Source organism: Phalacrocorax carbo, chromosome 9 (genome assembly GCF_963921805.1).
Source record: "Phalacrocorax carbo chromosome 9, bPhaCar2.1, whole genome shotgun sequence".
Lineage (NCBI taxonomy): Eukaryota > Metazoa > Chordata > Aves > Suliformes > Phalacrocoracidae > Phalacrocorax > Phalacrocorax carbo.
The window spans coordinates 3,673,543-3,695,491 of NC_087521.1; the positions used below are offsets into that span (position 1 = coordinate 3,673,543).

General features: G+C 35.7%; 1 protein-coding gene across 1 annotated transcript in view; it reads left to right on the forward strand.

The window, feature by feature from the left end:
• FMN1 (formin 1) overlaps window positions 1-16,837 on the forward strand; it is a 180,708-nt gene extending 163,871 nt beyond the window's left edge. The window contains exons 17-19 of the mRNA XM_064460024.1: window positions 2,256-2,405; window positions 13,386-13,470; window positions 14,527-16,837. Coding sequence (XP_064316094.1) covers window positions 2,256-2,405; window positions 13,386-13,470; window positions 14,527-14,571 — 280 coding nt within the window. The 3' untranslated portion in view covers window positions 14,572-16,837. The remainder of the gene's footprint in view (window positions 1-2,255; window positions 2,406-13,385; window positions 13,471-14,526) is intronic.
• Window positions 16,838-21,949: the final 5,112 nt, after the last annotated feature.

Below are 21,949 nucleotides of genomic sequence, written 5' to 3' on the forward strand. Positions count from 1 at the left end.
GGCAAGTAGATTCTCCAGGGTATGGAGGTACACTTAATTTGCAGTTGACTTAAGGAATTAGTTGTCTTGTATGGCATTTGGGATTTTCAGTTTGCTAACTAAACATTCAGAATCTTAAATAACTGCTAAAGAGATCTGTTACTTTCAAAGTCAGAACGCAGCCTAGGAAGCCGGATTTAAGCTGGGTGAAAGCAAAGCAGTGCTACTGGGGAAGGGCTGAGATGAAACACGAAGAGGGGATGAGGAGTAAGTGTCAGGATGAAGGCAGAATGAGAGAGCATGCAGGAATTCAGAATCCTGGGGCATGCAGAGACAACTGTGTCAGCTACAGCTGGGATGGAGAAGGGTTCTCTTAGGAAAAAGAGAGCGCAGTGTTACTGGGGCTGCTGTTACATGAAGAAAACCTGAGAAGAGAGTTTCTGGTTTTGCTGTTCCTGGCTCAGCTCCCCTAGTCAAGGGGGTATGAACAGCTGAGGAATATTTGGCCCAAGTGAATGTAATGGAAATGACACTGCCCTGTAGACATAAACTGTTTTAACCATGTGATTATGACTAAGGTATTTTAGTATTTTTAGGGTTTGAATTACCAGAATGGTTTACACAGATATTTAACACTGTGTTAGTTTTTTATTTATTTGTTTCTCCTTGTTAGTGTCCCTACAGGACCCTTCAACTCTGAACTCTTTGGGCTTATGCATATTTATTTCATTGTGATACCGTTACCATGGATCTCCAGTTAACTTGAAATATAGTTACATGTTTCGTACAAAACCTGTGTAAGAAATTTAAAAGGTTAAGGTTATAATATATGAGGATTTTAAAAAATATTATATTAATAGCTCACCTTGAGCAATATGTGACATTCTTTAGCATGTCCTAGAAGCTGTAGCCATAAAATATCAAAAGCAGCCAGAGCATATTGGCTCGTGTGGCTAAAATCCAAGCTTTTTTTTACTTTGCGAAGCAGCTGGAGTATGTATTCCTTTATTTTTTGGAGGTAACTTCTGTATTTTTTGATGGTTGCTTTATATTCTTCAAGCCTAGCTAAAAGCTTGAATCTCAACGTAAGGCAAAAAACCTCAACCCTAACCTTGGCAGTTTCATATGAATAAATACAATGTGGACTATGCAAATGCAAGTATAAGTTAAGAAAGAAATATTTGCTGAAACTGCATTGCTCAAGTAACACCTGTTGAATAGTTGGGGACCCCTTACAAGTCTTTAAAATACTTCTTACTTATTTTATTTTCAAGGTTTACACTTTCTGTGTTCTAGATTTAGGACCTATTGGCAAATATAAAGAATATAGCTTTCTTAAATAAAACCAGTATTTCAAGAAAAATTAGTTATTTTGAAATATGTTCTTACCTTCCTTTTTGAAATTATTTTTCATAAGTATCGCCAAATCTTTCAGGGTTGCTACATCTACTTTGCAGAGAAAAGTGATTCAACCTTTACAAAAGTGAACATACTTTTCTTTTGTTTAGATAAGTCTCAATGTTTAGATAAGTCTCACAAGTCATGTGAATCGTTCAATTTTATCTATAGAAAGCAATATCACAAAGGTTAAAAATGCACAATTAGTTAAAATGCTATCAGAAGTGTGGTCTATAATAAGAGACTACTTTGAAAATATCCAGCTGTATAGCAATTCAGTAGCCACATTATAAAATAAAAAAGCATTAAAACATTGGCAATGTGTTTTCTTAAAATTAGTTATCTGCCTATTGACACATGTGGAAGGAGATTATTTATTTTCAGTAACAGCTTTCCAAACTGATCATTGGCACTGTCTGTGGCTTTTTTATTGCTGCTCCCAAGTCTCCCTAAGTATTTGAAGGTTATTTTTAACCTGACTTGGCACGTGACTCTTCCATAGTCCTTCAAGAAAGATAAATGGGAGAATAAGATCTTCATGGAGTGTTGCTGAATAAAATGAAAGAAATAGATATAATACAGTATTTCCTGAAATGGAAGAAGGCAAGTTTTTCTCATTAAAATTGTATGCCCATGATTCACCTGTGTGGCATATCTCTATGATGGCTCATGCATCTGTAGGTTATCCTCCTGGGAATAAGATAGGTGTTGGAAGGTTAGTTACTCCCAGCATGAATTGCTGCTATGATTTCCAAGGCTAAGGGGAAGTTATGGTAATTACCAGCCTTGACTACTGGCTCGGGAACCAGCCCTCAAAGAAACCGTTTCCCCATTGGGCTTGTGTGTTGACAGTTTTTTTTTTCCCTCGTCCTTCATAGCTTTGAAGAAACAGTGGGATACTTTGGGATAAAGCCAAAGCCTGGCGAGAAGGAGATCTCACCAAACTACGTTTTCACGGTGTGGTACGAATTCTGCAGTGACTTCAAGACCATTTGGAAACGAGAGAGCAAAAGCATTTCCAAGGAACGGTAAGGTTCTAATAAAGTCATTAATACCATTTTAGATGTCTGGGAAACTGTTCCTTCTCAAACCCAACAAATTATACTCCTATATTTCACAGGCGTCATTGTTTTCTTTCAGATCTAATGGACATCAAGGAAAGATTATTCCCTCAGGGTGCGTAGGAAAATTCACCAAAGGCATGCTGTCCCCACAAAAAGATAAACACATATAATCTGATAAATTACACTTTTGTAACCCCTTCCAATTACTAGCTAGTAAAATGAAAGGGGAGCTGTGCTAATTTGTAACAGATTGCTTCTCTGTGCATTTTCATGTTGAACTAGCCTAAATGAGGCGATATTGCTGTCGCAGACAGTACAGACAAATAAAAGTGAATGCTTTTCCAGTTAATATACTGCACTTGCATCAAAGGGAAGCCCCAGAGATTCAGGCCACACTTAGCACAGTGTCGAAGCCCCACACTGAATTTACAGCACTACTTCTGACTTTTGGTGTCCTGCTGAGGACATCAAACTACTTGCCGCTAGATCTCACCACAGTCTCCTGATTTTATTAGTTAGAGTAAAAAAAAACCAAACCCGAAAACCTTCAATTATTTGCTTGAGAGAGAAGCTTAAAATCTTTTACAAAGGAAAACCAATTCCAGTACAAGCGCACCATGCTTACCATATCTCAGTTCATTTGAAAAGACCTAAAGAGTGCTAACATGGTCATATTTTGGAAAAGAATGGATTAATCACTTTCAGAATGACATATAAATCCAGGTGCTTGTTCCAAATTGACACAGATTTAGAGAAAAACATCTTAAAAAGTAATGGCAAACTTATTTACACTTACATTTTCCATTTTGCTACAGATTAGTGGGGCTTTTAGGTTCATGTAGAAGTAGCTTTTTAAAGGACAAGGTGTAGAAATTATAAATTCCTATCTATCAACCTTACCGACATTGTTTTGCAGATATTATGGGTTTTAAACACTTGAAAGTCATAGCTTTGTATGTCATATATGTTATGATTAGATTGATTTTAGAAGCTGACACCTGCAACCGTTTACAAAGCATATTTTGTTTCCTTGTGTCTAGATCAATATGCAAATTTGCTTTACATGTTAAAAAACTGTAAAGGAGTCACTAGCAGATTGCTGTAATCATGATGAAGATCATCTCAGGGATGTATTTGCTGCTGAGTCATGACTTCTTTTTTTTTTCCAAAAACAGTTGGAGGAATAGCAATTAACTCCCCAAGGAAAACAAAAAAATCCAGACCGTACATTCATTCCTTTTTATGTAATTAGTACCTTGCCAATGGCATACAATGATCCCTTTAAAGAAATTTATTTAAAATACCTTGTAAATGTTTTAACTTCTTTAAATTTCTTAATACGATGTTCAGGCACTCTTTGTTTGTAAGCAAACTGTGCTTTCCTGCTGGGGTGAGGTGAGAATTTCTCACGGTTTAATAATTGCATAAATAAAATGTACAAATAGAAATATAGCACAAATATTTCATCAGCTTCTTTGATGGATACCTTTGTTCCTATTCATAAATGTAAAGCCATACCAGTAGAACGCAGAGCACCAGTTACTATAATACTTCAAAGTGCTGACACTTTCTGGATTATATAGACTGTTCACTTCAAATTATTTTTACAAATTTTTAATTTCAAAAGGACAATTCGTTGTCCTTTACGTGGAAAATTTGGCTGATTCATCAAGACAACGAGCTGCTGAAATGAGGAGCCTTGGGTAATAAGTAAATTAGAATCACAGAAGAACTGTTTTTATCATCCTAAATTGTTTTGCAACGTGCTACTGAAAAGAAAAACTTCATGAAATCAGTAGATTAGAATGATGGAAAAGCTGTTTTCATCACCTGAAAATGTCCTGTAAAGTCATGACCATTTAACGGTTCTGTTTTACAAAGTACAAGACTAACAGTTGACGAGCTGCTGTCCAAAAATCTTTGAAAGCAAGCTAAGGGTCATTGTGCACATTGGTAACTAAAAACCTTAGTATGACAGGAATGGGCAGCTGTCTTCCTTAACTGCCTAATTAATTGGATGCACTATTTGTTTTGCATTTTTAAGGACTGTAATTTAATAAAAAAAGAAATCTGTTTATCATGAAACAATTCTTTTGTTGTGAAGGAAACGTTAAAGAGGCAGAATTGGTAGTGTAAGTCAGTATTTTCAAACCTGGGTTCTGAAACTGAGGCACTGATACCCTTACGTGAACACCTTTATAATTAGATTATCCTTCACATTTCAGGAGGAGCTGTAGAAACAGCATAAAATATGTCTGAATTAGCTAGTCACATAGATATCTAACAAACGGATTTCATTGTTTACATTTACATAGGAATGTTAATATTGGATTATAATCTGTCTCTCAAGAAATATGGCTCAGAAAATTCAAAATTTAATTATAACATGCAGAATTATCATTACGCAAAGGTAAAAGTAAAAATGTATTTGGTTAAAATTAATAGTAAAAATAGGTCAAAAGATCTAAGATTCCAGAATTAAAATTTTATACTCAAAACTACTTTGTATTATATAACAGACAACTTTGAAATCTCTGAATTTCAGGAAATAAGAGTACTGACTTGAACTAAATGACAGCCTCACCTGCAAGAGCCTGTTTTTTCTAAAAACTACTTGGCTCCCCAATGTAACACAACTGTAGAAATCTAATTAGATTTCTATGAGACTTTTTCTTAAAGTAAAGGAAACACTTTAACTGAGCTGCCCTGCGTTTAACCTACCGTGAAAATAAATTAGCTGCCTGCAAAATATAGTTGAATCATTGTCTCTTTCCTAGACAAAATTTGCACACCATTTAGGAATGCAAGACAGACTCACAGATAGATAACAAACCTAGATATATATGATATGATACAGTATCTGATGCGATATATGATTTGATAAATAAATGACTATAGAGGTAAAATGAAGAAAATTTTCAAAACCTTATTCCTGATAGGAATATCATGACAGTTTTCTTTCAGACATAGTATTCCCTTCAATACTGGAATGTGACTACAATACAATAACATTTGCTTTGACGATCACCTCCTCATCTGTGACAAACGGCTTAATGTAAATGCACCATAATACTCACCAAATGTTGGCGGACACTTGTTTTGTTTTGTTTTGCATCAAAACCCAGTTTTGTTGTCGACAGCTTCATGATTTAGTATGTCTGTGCATCCAGATGCATCAACTGCTTTTATGCCTTCTTCGGTTTATCAAATTTTGAGATGATAAGTGAATTGAAGGCCAAAACAAAGGTAGTTTTTTTTATTATTTGGCAACAAGGCACTTACACCATGGTAGATTGCATATAGTTCCACTCTCACTTGCTGTTCTTAGACTACCAGTTTTATTTGCAGTGGGCATGTCTATGAATTCCGAATTAAATCTGTATTTATAACTTAAATGCTTTATATGTATCTAGGAATGCCTATCTGTAAGTCCATTAAAGCATTCAAGATCTGTTAAGATATATTTTAAGAGGATATCCTAGCCAAGTCTGAATATTGGGAACAAGTATAAATACAGAAAAAAGTACTAATAGATTGCAGTGATAGTATAATCACAAACTGTGATTGCATGTTTGGCAAAAGAAATGTGACAAGGATTATCATTGTGTGCTTATGGGTGTTACCTTTCAAATATGACATAATTAGATATAAAAGGAATTATTGCTGTTAATTTGACCCACTGCTTACATTCCAGAAACAAGATTGCTACAATGGTTACCGTACTGGATTAAGAAACCTCTTTCAGATTGAACATACATACAAGTTTTATAGGTCAGAATTCAGAAAAGAAAAAGAGAACTGAAGTTCGTCTCAGTAACTGGAGAAGACGTAATTATTAATTAATGAACGGAATTATATACTTCATCTTAAAAATACGGAAAAAGTCCTATTTTTAATGGTACCTTTTATCAAAGGTCCTTTTTAAAAAATGCTTTCTTTGTTTTTGAATTTCATCTCTAGCACAAAGCATGTTAATGGTTTCAGTTCAATCTTGTGAAAAAAGACATAGTAAATATTTTTTTTGCCACAAAGGCAGTAACAGGTTTGAAAAGCAGAAGCTCTGACTGTAGCACGTAGGTAGCTAATGGTAAAGATGAAAATGTCTTAACAAAAGAAAGGACTGAGCAGTACCCAACTAATTTTTGTTTTAATGTCGTAAATTAGAGCTGGTTATAGCTTTCTACCCAGCTCTTCCATTTATTAAATACGGAATGAATTGTATTCATTGCCCTCTCTTTCTGCACAGGGAAAGGGTAGGTCTGGGGAAGCCTCGTTTGTAACACCACATGGTCATAAGGGATAGCATGTAAATGGTGAAATCTCTTAGCAGTGCTGGCCAATACAATATTTATTATTTTTAACATTTGATTAAGCTAATTATGAGACTATCTTGTGCCTAACAAACTACTGAAATTTGACAGAAACACCTGGAGGAACTAGTGGATTATATTTTCATTTTCAATATCACAGTAAGCAAGGAGGAAAAATAATCTTTGGTTGAAGACATCACATCTATTTTAGACCAGATGTATTTTATCGTTTGATTGAAAAAGTTAATTTCCCTTTCACCTATTGAAGCCATGCGTATGTTACCTAAGGCCATGAGAGTCAGTGAGAGTCTGTATTTGCAGCCATTTTGATCAATTTGTACTATGGTAGAACACTCTGTCCAAAATAGGGCATCACCGAGTTATCGAGCAATCTGCATGTATGACAAAAGCCAAAAGATGAGTGTAACAGACGTTGTTTATTTCATTTGATATTAAACTAATGGTCTAATAAGGCAAAGTGACATCGCAACATAAATTACTTTGAAGGAAATATTTAAAATATGATCATTAGGATCACTAGGCGATTTTATGGATTGTGTGCTGGGAGTTTCTTGTACATATAGTTGCAGCATCAGGAAAAGGCAACACATTTGTGAGATATTTTTATCAATGAGCCCTACGGCATTACCAGGCCGGAGGCTAATGGCTCACTGTCCCATAAAAGCCTTTGGAGTGAGTTTAAGTTAATTTTGACTGAGTGAAGAAGGAGAGAGGAGAGGAGAAGGAGAAGGAGAAGAAGAATAAGGTGGCATTCTCCATGTCTACATTCTACATGCATTTTGAGTAGATTTTAGGTGGCCAGTGTAGCCTTTCCCTATACCAGAAAAGTAAGGTTGAAGTAGCTGATACAAGAACTAATAAAAAGTTGTACCAGATTGTTTAGCAATGAGACAAAGAAAATAGGGATGATTTGTACATGTTTCTGAGGTTAAGGTGTAGCTATGGGGCAAACTGAGGAGATAATTACAAATTACAGGCCTGTGCTGCAAAACAGAAATGGCTATTTCCCATAGAGCATACAACAGATCTGGCAAAGTGCTGTGTCAAGGCTCTTGCTCTTGGAAGTTGATGGGCTACATACAGAACTTGTATGACTGAGAGCAGTAAGGCATGTAACACATGGAAGGAATTTGAGCTAGGGGGGTATTTCTTAGTCTCTCCAGGGCAGTCACTGTTCAGCTGTGTTAAGGATCTGGGCTGGGTATGCAGCTTGGCTCTAGGTTGAACAGTTGACGTTGACTGTAGCTACCCCTGCTTGTTCGTCTCCACTCATACCTGAAGATTTGGATTGCCCAACAATTCCTATGCCAACACAGTCTTATGGGAAAAGTTTGAACTTCAACTCATGGAAAGCTCAGGTGGCACAGAATTGCCATTCTAAGCTAAATCATAACCCACAGCTATCCCCATAACCCACTAGCTGCATGGAAGGCTCTGTAGAAGCGAGAAGAATGGATTATTCCAGAATATCAAGAGGTTGAGAGAACCAGATAATTTGGTCTCTGTGTTTGCACACCAGCAGAGCCTGAACATACATGAGTAGCAACCGGCTTCTTTAGAAGGGATTCTGGTTTTCCTAACTGGGAGTTTTAGAGCACAGAGTGTGCCAGCTCACACCTTCTTCTGTCTGACTTGAATGGGAAGCAGGGGCGAAAATGATAATGAGTTTATCTGGTTAGTCCCTGGCTTGATAATATCTTTTCCTGTCAGAAGGAAAAGTATTTTCATGAACTTACGAAGGATACTTTTAATAAATATGGGCTTATGTTTCGTTTCTGTGTCCCTAGTTTAAATTAAAAATAATTTTGAATAAAAATGTCTTTATTTTTCACTAATATCTTCTAATTTAAGAGGCCTGACTTGCATCCAGTGTACAGGGGAAGACAACAACTGCCAGACAGAGGCAGGAAAAAGCCAATTATATTCCCATTGCTTATAGTAAAGATCCATGTGCAGTATTGGAGTCGTGGGTTCTCCTGTTTAAAAATACATTGTTTTGATAATTTCATTCGATTTTGTTTTCCATATTGTGCGGTAATGTGCAATACTGCTCAGTATTACGATTGACACCACATCATCTTTATTCATTAAGGGATATTGACCTCTTTTGCTCACTGCTGAAGAAGAGTAACTTTTCCTTTGAACACATCCATGTTGCAGCTGGTCAGATTTTAAGGCTTAACCAACCTGCATTCCTTAATTTTCTGGCCTTATGTTATTGCTTGCTAAATTAGCACCTGCACACCTTTTATCTCTGTGTTGTGATTCAGCTATCCTACCATCCTTTCTGGTCTCTCCTCTACAGGGCTCTCTGTTCAAGAGAGTCCCTGTCCCTATTTTTCTAGCGTATTTTACTACACACTTCTACCCCGTCTTGCTTTTCTGTTTTAGATACACTTCTGTTGACTTTTCTGTTCTCCTTTCTTCCGCTTTGATTTCACATCTGTTAGATTCAATCCCAATTTATCTTCCATGAAATCTCTAAAACATGGCTAGACTAGTGCATTCATCCATGCTATTTTATAGTGATATAGGAAGAAAAAAAAATATCTTCTCATTGAGTCTGTTCCTTTGCACATCTCCAAAAAGGAGCTCACACCTCTGTAAATGTCCAGTTCGTGTGAGCTGCTCCCTGTACGTTAATTCACACGACAGAAACTCAGTAGGAAGGGGTATAGGGTGGTTGGTGGGATGCTTTGTTCATGTTGTTCAGCCTGTCCTTGTGAGCTGTAAATTGCGGAGCTCTATCTCAGGGGTTGATTCTGCTGTTTCTCCAGGATAAGGCTGCTGAGGCGATGCTTGCCAGAGTATGTATTAATTGAACTTCCCTAAATTGAAGAACTTGTCAGTCCCTATTGTCTTTTCAGCTGGTTATTGTACTGTCTTAATGCTTTCCCTACCTCTCTAGGGAGCCCTTTTACCATGTAAGATTCTACATCCTCTCCCAACTTCTATTTGGTGTCTCATGCAACGCATGAGTAGCAAACAAGCTTGAGTAACAAGATGAAGCGAGTAAACATTTTAAACCCATACTTTGTAAATCTCACCCCCTAAGCAGTGCCACAAAGACACATTTAGGCTAGTGAATCTACCGTACAAGTTGTAGAGTTTCTCAAAGTCCTCTGAATGTGTTTTGTTGGCCGTTATACTGAACACAAGACTTCAGTGGATTTCCCACATTCCCCCAATTATAAATATAAATATATAAATTATAAATATAAATATAAATAAGTATAAATGTTAAAATTGGCCACCTTCATTATCATCTAACATAACTGCAGTTGCTCACAAGGAAGAAGGGAAATTTAACAGACTGTTTATTTACCTTACATTTTGACATTCTATCACTTAGCTTTTGTTTCACTTTGAACAGACTTTGAACAAGTAATTGCTGACCAATTAAAAGTAGTTGACCAAGCTTTATACTTTTAGCAGAAGTTAAACAATTTACAGCTATATAAATTCTCATAACTTCAACTACTGCCTTAACTTTATAATACATTAAATAGTATAAAGAGTATATCTGCAGATTGGTTAATAACGTAATATATGGGTCTAAGAAAAGATCAGAAAATAATTAGTAGTTTAGTTCTATCATTTTGAATGTACTTTATTTGTAGTTTTGTTCTTTCTGTACCTTGTTCATCTGTAATTTTACTTCTAATTTTAAAATACTTTAATTCTAATATATTTTAATATACTTGTGAATTTTAGGATTTTAATCTTTTCAAAGTTATTATATTATATGATTTATAACAATAGAAAATATTTCTGTTTGTGCTGAAAAATAGGTAGAAAAAAATAGAGTGAACAGAGGAGAAGCATACCTAAATTGAATTAACACAGTTTGTCTAGTCGCTAGCTAATCATCCTTTAAGTGTGTGTTTTGTTTGTCTTTACTTATCTGTTTCAATAACAGTCAAATGTTGTGCATACATTCACCTTTAGATGTGGGTAAAGAATACTGTGTGCATTTGTAAGTTTTGACGAAAGGCTGTCATAGCTTTAATGGACAATTAAAATTATGTGTTCATACCTAGGGTTCTTTTTTAACGCACGTAAAATAATGGGAAAAATGAAGATTAGATTTTGGCTCTTAGCCAATTTTATGATTTAGAATTTTATAGTTTTCATACTCTTTCATTTTTCTCATTTCAAGGATAATGCTTCAAACACAATAGCCAGTTCTAGTATCCTGTCCATGTTTAACAAATAATTTATTTTTTTTTTATAAGGCAGGTTTACAGTACGGGTGCTTCACGGATGTAATTATTGAGCTGACTACTTTCTTAAAATTTGAATCACCTGATTTTAAAAAAATCCCAAAGAATTACATTCCTTTTAAATGATGCGCTTATGGTTCTGAATATGCCTGCTAACCTTATCAGCCGTGCGTTAGCAAAGCGGTGGCTTTGTTCCCTAGGAGACCAAAGTGTAATATATAATTGGTCTGTCATTTTTATGAGCCAAATATCACATGATTCAAATCATGTTAGTGAGCTGGTTTATTTTCGTTTTGTATTCCAAACTATGCATTCTGTTCTAAAAAATCCAGGTTTCCTGGAAATTGTGCAAATAAGGAATAAAAGACAGAGCTAGGCCTAAAACAGTGACAGGCATAAGTTTCATTTTAAGTCTAAAAGTCTATAATCCCTAGAATTCTCCCCTCAGATGAAAATATGGACTCTAAACATTTAAAAGCTATTCAGAGAACACTCTTAGGGCCAAAGGGAATGTGATCAAAAAGAAAATGTGCTCAAAATAAAGAAGAGGTTAGAAGTTGATCCCTCGGTGTGATTCTGCTGAACCTGAATGCTGTCACTTGAAATACTTCATCATCCTTGCACGAACTTCGCAGCTGTGGAGACTAGCATGCTGTGCAGCGGTCGCTGCCGTCCATCGTGAAGAAGTAAACTGTACTGATTAACAGAAAATGGTTAAAAGATGGAATGGCGTGTTGCTGCTTAGTTGTTTACCTGTAGCAACAGGGAACGCTAATTAAGTTTAAAAAAGACTTCAGATATGTTTAAAAATGTACAGAATACTAATTTCATATTTGTTTATTTGAGGGTGTACTTGCAGCTTGAATAAATGTTGTAGCTAAATAGCGTTGAAAATAAGTTTACTTAAAAGTAGCGTAACTATTTCTACTCGTTCTTAAGCAGTGGAAAGAGCCGCAACCCAGCAGAAGCTTCTAGAATACATAGCTCAGAGAAGGATTTTTGGTTTCCAACACTGAGCATTGATAAACAAAATAATGAAATTATTAATGTGTTCTATATTTTTAAAAGAAGTTGTCCAGAATGTAGTTAGCTGCTAGTGTTACAGCAAGGAAGTACGCATCAGTAATTGCAGCTATAATCCACTTTCTTTTTTGTTTTTCTTCCAAAATTCCTCAAAAATTGAGTGTGTCGAAAGTGGTTTGAACTGGACATAGTATTTTAAATACTTTTTGACTGGCCATAGCAATTATTTCTGCTAGTGGAAAAAATTAAATAGGAGAAGAAAGTAGAATTTTTCAGTTCAAGAGTGCCAAGAAATGTGTTGTTTATAGTAAAAGACTGATTTGATGTGTATTAGTGAAAATCGGTTTGCTGAGTTCTCCTTGCCTATAAAAATTAACTCGCAACTTCTTTCCCTGTGCATTTTTCATTTGGAATTGTAAAGTAGGTGTTTATAGCATCAGCATTTTAAAGGCACTGATAACTGGGCAGATCTTGTCTTAGGAGCGCCAAGAATTTTCTTTCCTTTTTATCACTGTTTAGGACATAATTTCCCCTTCCTTTTCCGCTGTCCGTAAGAGGAGAGTCAAGTCTCTTCTCCTTAAATTCTCTGTTTCTCCTTTTCCTCCTGATTAAACTTGTGATTGGGTTCTTCTTGTTAAATCCCCACAGAAACAAGGGTTCTCTGTGCGAGACACTAAAAGCAGAAGGCAAGAAACAGGAATGAGCTCTGTGTTCCTCTTTCCCCTTATCTCAATAGTGCTCTCAGTAGACTGGCCTGCAGCTGCACACAAGGCAGGTTGAACTACCCCTAGACAAGAATGCCTTCTAATTTGCCCCTCCTCCTATTACCACACTGATGAGGCTGGTCAGTCAATTCCATGTAAAGCATCAGGGAAAACATTAAGGAAAAACTGGCAGATGCTTTCATTTCAAGGTTTTCGGAGGAGATATAATGTGTAGCCTGGCAAATGGCCTACTAAAATAGTATCTTCTATATATACAACAAACAGATTGAGCCAGCTAGCTTTTGGTTTTTTTCAGAGGTATATCTTCTTGCCTTGACACTGAAGTTTTTTTGGTGGGAAACGTACTCCATAAAACCCAGATCCTGGGAGAACAGAGAGATTTTTTTTGCCTGGTGACATTTTCAGTGAGCAATACAGACAGACTGTCCTTTTGCTTTTGGTTTTCTCTATTTAAAAATGTACTCTGATCTGCTTCTGACACTTTATTAAGTGACTTTGAATAGTAATAGCAGTTTGTTGGGCTGATATGCCCAATAAACATCGGGGTGATAGTAATTACAGATAGAGTATATACCAAGCAGAGCCAGAACAGCTTTAATTTCTTTGAATCTAATGATGTCTTTTCTATGTATTTTATTTCAGAATTAAAGTGGCTCAGCAATCAGTGAGCAAGTTAACTGCAGAGAAGAAAGTTGAAACGAAGAAAATCAATCCTACAGCTAGCCTGGTATGATGTGTTCCTCAATATGACATTCAGAAGGGTTTATGTGACACTATTCTTTCTGCTGTTGTTGAATTGTGATGTAAGATGCTTAGTTTGAGTGTAGCAGAGTGATTTTCTTCCCTAGGAGAAATCTTTAAGCTTATGCCCTATGGTAGTCCAGCAGTTACGTTTAATCTGTAGATTAGTTGTGGCTAAATAAGCATGCTTTGCTATTTTAGATAACAAAATATAGTAAGAGCTGCTTTTCTGGTTTCTTCCCCCCTCCCACTGAAGTCTCTTGTACTTTCTTCCATGCTCCATAGCGCATTGAGGCTCGCTGCATATATTTGTCCAATGGCTGAGTGTGGGGCTTGTTTTTATTTTCAAAGCCTTACAAAATCTTGCTTGCTCTGTTAGATGATGGTAGAAGGGGTTAAACCCCTGTTTTGTTCCTTGCTGTTTCCCAGGTTTTTTTATATGACACAAAAAGAGGACTAATAATTTACACTGTAGATAAAACCTTTTTTGTCTGAGCGCAAGGCGCGTAGGATCAGCGTTTCTCAAACTGTACAAAGCATGAGACTAAGGGAAGGAAATGTACGTGAAGGAATCAGTATATTATTTCCCAGCAGAGCATATCAGTTGCAGGATGGTTGGTGGCAGAGATGTGAATGACTACACTTGCTTGGGAAGAGGTCATTAAGCAACACAAGCTAGCTAATGCTGAATTAGAGCCTTTATGTCAGCAGAAACATGCCAGACAAGAGAAGGTATTAGATGCACATGAATTCGAAATGTATCTGGTTTTCTGTAGGTGCACTAGTCTTCACAGAGCTGGGTATTTTTAAAGGTACACAGTATTTGAAAAGCGTGTAGATAAAGCAAGCTCAGTTTCTCTACGGTAAGTAATGAACTGGCTCTGAGTCTTCCTTGAGTGCTCCAGGTGGTAATTTTTAATTAATTAATCTGCTGTGACTCATTTAGTACTTCTCAGACTTCTAGATTTCAGATTGCCCCTGGCAACTTGAGAGGAGATGGCAAATTACAGACAAGAATGACAATAAACTCTTTCTTTAACAGAAAGAAAGACTACGTAAAAAGGAAGCCAACGTGACTGCCAACTGAAAGAAGACAGATGAAAATGGTGGTGTGACTTCATACCTCGCATGATGCTTTACTACACCCATGGCCCAGGGAGCACTTTATATTAGATACTGAATTCTGCTTTGCTGATCTCTTCCAAGACAATCCACTAAAGACTTTTCAGTTCCTCCAGAGGGGTTTGTACATTCAGCGGAAAGAATTCTCACTGAGGTTTTTACATGGGAAGTCAAAATTATTTTCTGTAACTCTTCCTTACATTGCTTAAAATTCGTCTGGCTGTTAATGCTTATTTAAAAGTACCCCGTGCATAATGCGTTAATATGGAAGAGCTAAATTGAGCTGTTTGGATGCTGAGTTAAGTAACGACTAACAACCTGTAGACTATTTACGGGGCTTTATGTAGATAACAGCAAATATGCCAATATGCCATTCAGCTCAGAAAAGACTATTACATAACACTTCTTGTTACTTCAGTAGTAACTGAGGTAAAATTGACTGATTCTAAGTAATTTTACAGTGTCTAAGTATTGGTTTATGCATCTTTCTAAAACTGATTAAATGTAATTATAGATTTATGCTGTATTTTACTATAAGTATTTTTATAGAAGCTTCAGCTTATGCCATACATAGAAATGGAAACAATATTTTGCACATGAAAAGGAATAGCTTCAAATTCTTTAGTTTTATGATTGATGGCATAACTGATTCATTATTTTTATGGTTCTAACCTAACATTTCCTAAATTTCAAGTTTCAAAAGAAAAATTATAAAAATGTATATTTTTATTTCAGTATATATTGAAAAATATACATTCCATAAAGTGATGGCTTTATTAGTCATTATTCATTGAACTAGAATACAACAATATGTCTCCGTGAAGTTACACATTTGCCATTAAATCTCTGGCTTTCAATTCTATTGAAAGCTTTCTTTTAAACAGTGAATATCTCACTCTAACATATATTATGTGGCCTGCTTTTATCCCCTTATATTTGTATGACGAATTTGTCCAGCTTACCTATATATATAAAATTTAATTTAATAAGTAAAACTTGAGGAAGAAATAAAAGAGTCTCCCTGTCCTCCTGTATCATTATAACCACTGCCCATAAAGTAGCAGAGCCTGAAAAAAAACCCTACAGAATATCCACTGTTACTTGAAGATTCTTCCTGCATTTTAAGGATTTGGACCCTAAGAAGGAGAGATCTTGAAGCAGAAGTTAATTTAAGGTAAAACAGTAAAGTGATTTTTAAATACAAGTAGGTAATGGCCTATAAGTAGGAACAACAAACTGGAGAAAACATGCTTCTGCTTGCTGTCCACAAGAGAGAAATCCCCTTCTTTATGATAATGGTGTCTGAAGTTGGTTACAAAGAGAATTCAGGTGAAGCAAAAAAGTACAAAAAGGTAAAAAGGTCGGGGGAACTTATTAGTCCTTTTCTTAGAAGCTGGAAAGAATATACATAAGACAGACATGGGTTATCCATACAGAAAATTAGTTAGAGAAACTGTGATGAAACCTAAGCCAAAGTCATCCCTAGAAGCGTACACTTATTTAGGAGAACAGCAGTTGTGGAGACCCCCATTCATTAATAAATGTGAAGATTTCATATACTGCAGGTTTCTTAAATAAGTCTCTCTCTCATTCCTGCATAAACAAAAACAAGGGAATCTTGATTCCCTTGCACGTTTGGGAGCTCCTAGCCGCTGCAGATACACTCAAGAGCTGTAAGCATAATTCTTACGAAAACAGTCAATAATATACCAGCAAAAATAATCTGATTTGTAGTTTGACTATACCTGTTGCACGGAAATAAGTTCCAAAGATTTACGTTTTCTGTCTTCCACCAAATATGTACAGTGTATTTGTTTCCAATATTATTAGTGATAAACAACAGGAGCCATAATGTTTATAAAAGCCAGAGAGCAACAGCAAGTAAGGCAATTCTGATGGGTGTTTAAGCAAACAAGTGTTGAGTTTTGATATGGTTTCCTATCTATCATGAGGGTAGTGTTTATTGACATTTGACTTGATCAGGAATTTTTCAATGAAATGTTTTACTCAAAATATTAATCAACAAGAGTAGCACTCTCTGTGAAAAAGGGTTGGTCTTGAAAATCCTCATTAGAAATATATTATGGAAAAAGTTTTTTAAAGTATTGAAATACCCTGTTTCAAAATTTCTAAATGTGAAGTTTCATTTTTCAGTTCAAATTGACTTCATTTTGAAATGTTGAAAAATGTATATAAAAAGGGATTAAAATTAAAATTATTGATGTAAAGCATTCCTTGATCAGATTTATAATTATTTTTTCAGATTATCAATTTGCCAAAGTTTTGAGAATTTAGGCTATTTTTCAGAAGATTCAAAAACATATCTAGCACAGAGACATTGTTTCTCCCTCATCTTCAAATGTCCTGATTCTCCTCTCAAGACAGAGATTCTGATTCCAGCTTCACCCATGACTTAAATCCTCTACTACTAGTTAAACTATTTTTAAGTGAAAAAAAGAATTCACCCAGACTATTTGATTCATTGACTTAATCAAGACTTTAAGACTCTTGGATGGAATTCATCAGCTAAATATCGCACTTGCACCCTTAGTGATACCCAGAAGTGTCTTCAGACAGTGATTGAAATTACAGTGGTAGACCTGCTGACCTTAACTAAAATGTTGTATTAGAGAAGAAATATTAACAGACATTGTATATCTATGTAAGCTGTTTAATTCTGAAATATTTAGACACTACAGGCATAATAAGTGCGCATCAACCAGCATTCATCTTGGGGTCACCAAGTGTCACCAAAAGTTATGTTTTAAGCTTGCATTGAATTTGGTGCCCGACTTTGCCCTGAGCTTTCTAGTTTGGGAAGAATAAAAGAAGAGAAGGAGAAAAGAAAGAAAATAAAAAGTTGGAATGGAACAGAAGTGTCTGGCACATGTCTACATTGCTGTCAAAGAAGTAAAAGTAAAGAGCGGACTCAATTTAGCCAAGCAGTAATAGTGAGACAGTTACAATTTACCAGGCTATGTAATTTAAAGTACCCCTACAGTATATAGAAGTCACCTCTGTGACCACAAAGTAGGTGTGGCTGAAGAGGTTCTTTTTTTTTCTGTTTTTTATTTTGTTTTCAATTCTTCTATTACTGCAAAGCTTCTCAAATTCTGTAAAGCAAAGCTCTATTAAAACCCATATTACTCAATAGGTGCTTATTACTCAGGAAAATTATATACATTCCTGATTTACAAATTGAATTATTATGAATTCAGTTTAGACGAGTGAATATCAGTAATATGTGAAGTGCTCTTTACCTTATTTACAACATTACCACTTACTGATTTTAAAATGAAAGACCTCTTAGAATCTTTGAGATATTTTGACAATATAAATTACATTTTCGTTATGGTGTTATTAACCTGTGAAAACTACCCAGGTGTTCTGCCATGACTAACCCATGTAAATGTTTCGTCATCTGCTTTGTTATAGGGTTGTAAATTTATAGATTGAATAATATTATACTTTTCTATTTACATTAGTTAGGAGGTAACTTGATTATAGTAAATAAGTTGCTTCAAAGAGAGAAAATACTAGGAACTAAATGGTTGCTTGAGCCAGCAAGGAAAAATATAACAAAAACAGTATAAAAACTAAAACCAAATAAATTAAAATTAGAAATAAATTCCAAACTATTAGTAATAAGGCTAGTTAGCCACTGGAATAAGTTAGCAAAGATAGCTGTGGTTTCTCCATTTTCTGATGCTTTCAAATCAGGATGGAACATCTTCCTGAAAGGCTTGTGTAGTCTAATACAGCTTGTATTCAAACTGTGTTGGACTTGGACTCAGTTCCGATGTACTTAAGTGGCATCTGATATCCACTGACTCACCAGTTCAAATAGTCCCTCTAGACAGAAAAATATAGGAATAAGTATGTCAAAAGACCTAATAAAATATTTTTTTCTCAGCTGTAATGAAATATTTTTATCCAAGCTGGAAGAGCTCTTTGTTGTGATTTTAAATTTAAAATATCACAAGTAGTGTGGTGTAGCACAACATAATGTAGGAAACCATCGTCAATCTATAAATATTTGTATTTCAAATGATTAATTAATTAATGTTTGTCTGATGCGTCTTGTGGTATTTACAAGGTAGCAAATTTATATACTCAGGAATTTGACACTGTTTTAGAAATTCCCAATATAGGTCTGGGAAAACTGGCATTTTGTGAAAATGGCACAATGTGAAAACTGGCACAGTGTGAAATCCCAGAATCGCAGAAACCTAGTTCCTTAGTAGTTGTCAAAGGTTTAAGTATATGCAAGGGAGTTTACCTTGGGTACAGGTTACATGATGCAAAATTTAAATATCGGTCTCTTCTTTTAGTGAATTATTAGAGATGAGCTGTTAATATCATTACCAACATTTCCGCTGCTCCGTAGGGTTTGAACCATAACAATTTTGTGCAGCTGTTTCAGAGGTCTAAAGTTCAAAAGTTGTGCAAGTAGAATTGGTAGAACTCTTCAAAAATGCTTGGTTTTGCAAGTTTTTTCAAAATGTCTGCAAGAACCTTTCTTTCTTTTCTTTTTTTCCAATTTTTTCAATACAAAAAATCTTCTTAGAAACATTACTAGAATGGACGTTAGATTTTTTTTTTCCACTTGTTGAAAATGTGGTACACCTAAACACTGTAATATTTTCAGTAAATTTGGCAAGCTTCGACTGGCTTTAAATTATTTTGATTTGATAACTCATAGAATTGAAGCTTTTAAATTAGGGCCTCTTTGTAAAATATAAGCACTGGGTATAAGAGAACATGTGTTTTAAGAAGCAATGAAGGAAAAAATGCTGAACTGGTAACTTTGACCCAGAATGCTCTACTTTCCAGGGAGGACACCATCAAGCAGCACAAGCTTTCCCACAATGTAGAACAGCATTGTGTTCCCTGTGGTTTGCTTCTGCCAGATGTCATCTTAGAGTAAATTAAAGGCAGCAAATTTTTTTTCCTTTTGGTATTTCTGGTTAATTTCATTTCATACTTTTTTACCTCAACTTCATCTTTAACAATCTAATATTAAGATAACATGAAGCCTTTTTACAGAGGCTGATAGCGCAAGTGCTTATATATGCAAAAGGTTTTATTTATGTAAGTATTCCTGTGGCCCACACAGTAAAAAATGTCCATAAAGGACATTATGGGGTTGTGAGACTGAATAAAATCTCTTTTAGAATCCTGTTACAAAAATTATCCTGAACTATCACAGTATGGGGCATGGATTTTTTTTTCTGTGGTAGGATCTGCCTCAAAAGGTTTTGGACCTCTGGGAACTTTTGGAGGATGGAGGCTGAGGCTGTTGGCATAGCGTCTTTGCTTTAGCCATCAATTCCTGAAAGTACAGCTTCTCTGGAGTTACACTGCAGTTAAATTCCCTGAGCCAGGATTTCCCCAGGGACTCCTGGAAGGGAGACTGGAAAATACTGTCAGTGGCCATACATTTTCAAAAGGGAAAGCCATCATAGTTATATTTGCAGAATAAAGTAAAAGCTAGCAGACTCTTCCAAAAGAGCAGAGATATTTTGTATAGTTGTACGTATCCTTTAATTAGGTTCTGTAGAGTTCAGAAATTCTGCATTCATGTATGAACTTCATTCTGTGCCTGTGTTCTTGTATTTATTGCTTATACGATTATTTAATATGAACAGAACCACTTATATATTCTTACTCTTTTATTGTGCTTTGACCACTAAAATGTTGACTACAAAAACTGTTGAAAGAGAGGTCCATTAACAGAGTTGTAGGCAGTGGTATTTCAGGTTTCCCAGTGTCATCCTGCCAAGAACCTTCATCTTTTCCTAGACGTAAAAAGAGTTTAGGTGCTATCTGAGTTCTCAGCCTTTCCTAATCATAAACTAGCACTTGTAGCGTAGAGCCAAACGATGGGGCCGAATTCTATCGTCAGTGATAACTGTTGTCTTCACTGCAGTTAGAACTTAACTGGAGCACAAAATAATTAGGATCTTTAGGAAGATGGCAGGTGGGGTGTTTTTGTGATGCCCATTAAACTGTAATGTATTTGATAGCTCGAAGTCCTAAAGAGTATTGACACAGTCTGAGATTCGTATGCTGCATTGACTGCGACACACAGCGTCCTTAGAGGTTAAGCTCAAGAGACTTCAGAAAGAGGAGCTGTAATACCTGGTTACTGGTCAATAGTGTTTCTTTAATCTTTTTTTTTTTTTTTAATCTGCGACAGATTATTTTTGTCGATCTGTGAATTATGCGTTAGAAAAATTTAAATGATACATTATATCTCTGACTTCTCCCAGAGGGAACAAGCTTCTAGTTCTGTATTTTTGCTTTCTCATTTGGCATGTTGTAAATACATTCCATTGTAGCTGGACAAATGCACATCCTGAGCAACTGTCCACAGATAATACGTTATAGAGACTGTAGAAACTGTGTAGAGATCAAAGAATATATCGCTTTCCTACTGCTTGGAGCATCAATAGTCAGCAAATTAACATATATATTGTAGAGCACCGGATGCTAATTTCTTAATTGTAAAATAGTTTAAGGAATATATTGCCATTAACAGCTACACACTATAAGATGGATAAAAGCCATGTTCTTCTTCTTATACTTAATTTTTCTCTTTATTAGGATGAGTTTTTGTGGTGTGAGTATCTTCTAGATTTTAGGGGGAAAGATACCATTTTGTCATGAATCAAAATGGAACAAGGTCACAGTTCTATTCTATACTCCTTTCATATCTGACAGGAAGGTGAAGGAATAAAACTGATTTATTTTCGTTCCACATAGAAACAATACCATTTTTCTGATTCTTATTCATTCTGTTATTCATTTCATTCTGTTATTCATTTTGTGTAACAGTCCAGTCTGCTTTAGAAGGGCTGTAAAGAAATTGCAAGGTCCAGCTATGAATCTCATTCCTTAAAGATCCCTTGTAATGTTCAAATTCAGCAGACTGGCATGGGGAACTCCTCCCCTATCGCCATTTTTCCTCAGCGATTCATAGAATTCCCCACTCTCCTCCTTTTATGAAATTAAAGTCACATAGTTAGCAAACTGGTTGCTAAAGCTCCAAGAAAAACTCAACTATTGGGTCAATTAACTTCCAAGCCACAATTTACTGAGCGTGAGCTGAACCTTAGTAATTCACCTAAGTTGAACACAACTCAGTTTCAAAGAGACAATCAGTACAGGGGGTTTGTGCATTTCTGTTACTTACCATTTTACATCAGGAACGCCTGTCTCTCTGAACAGGGGGCAGAACTTGTGCATTTAGTTACGTAATCGGCTTCTGCTTGGTCCTACACCAGAAGCATGTGTGATATGGGAGCTGTATCTCAGTGTTTTGGCGTTACATTTTACACTTA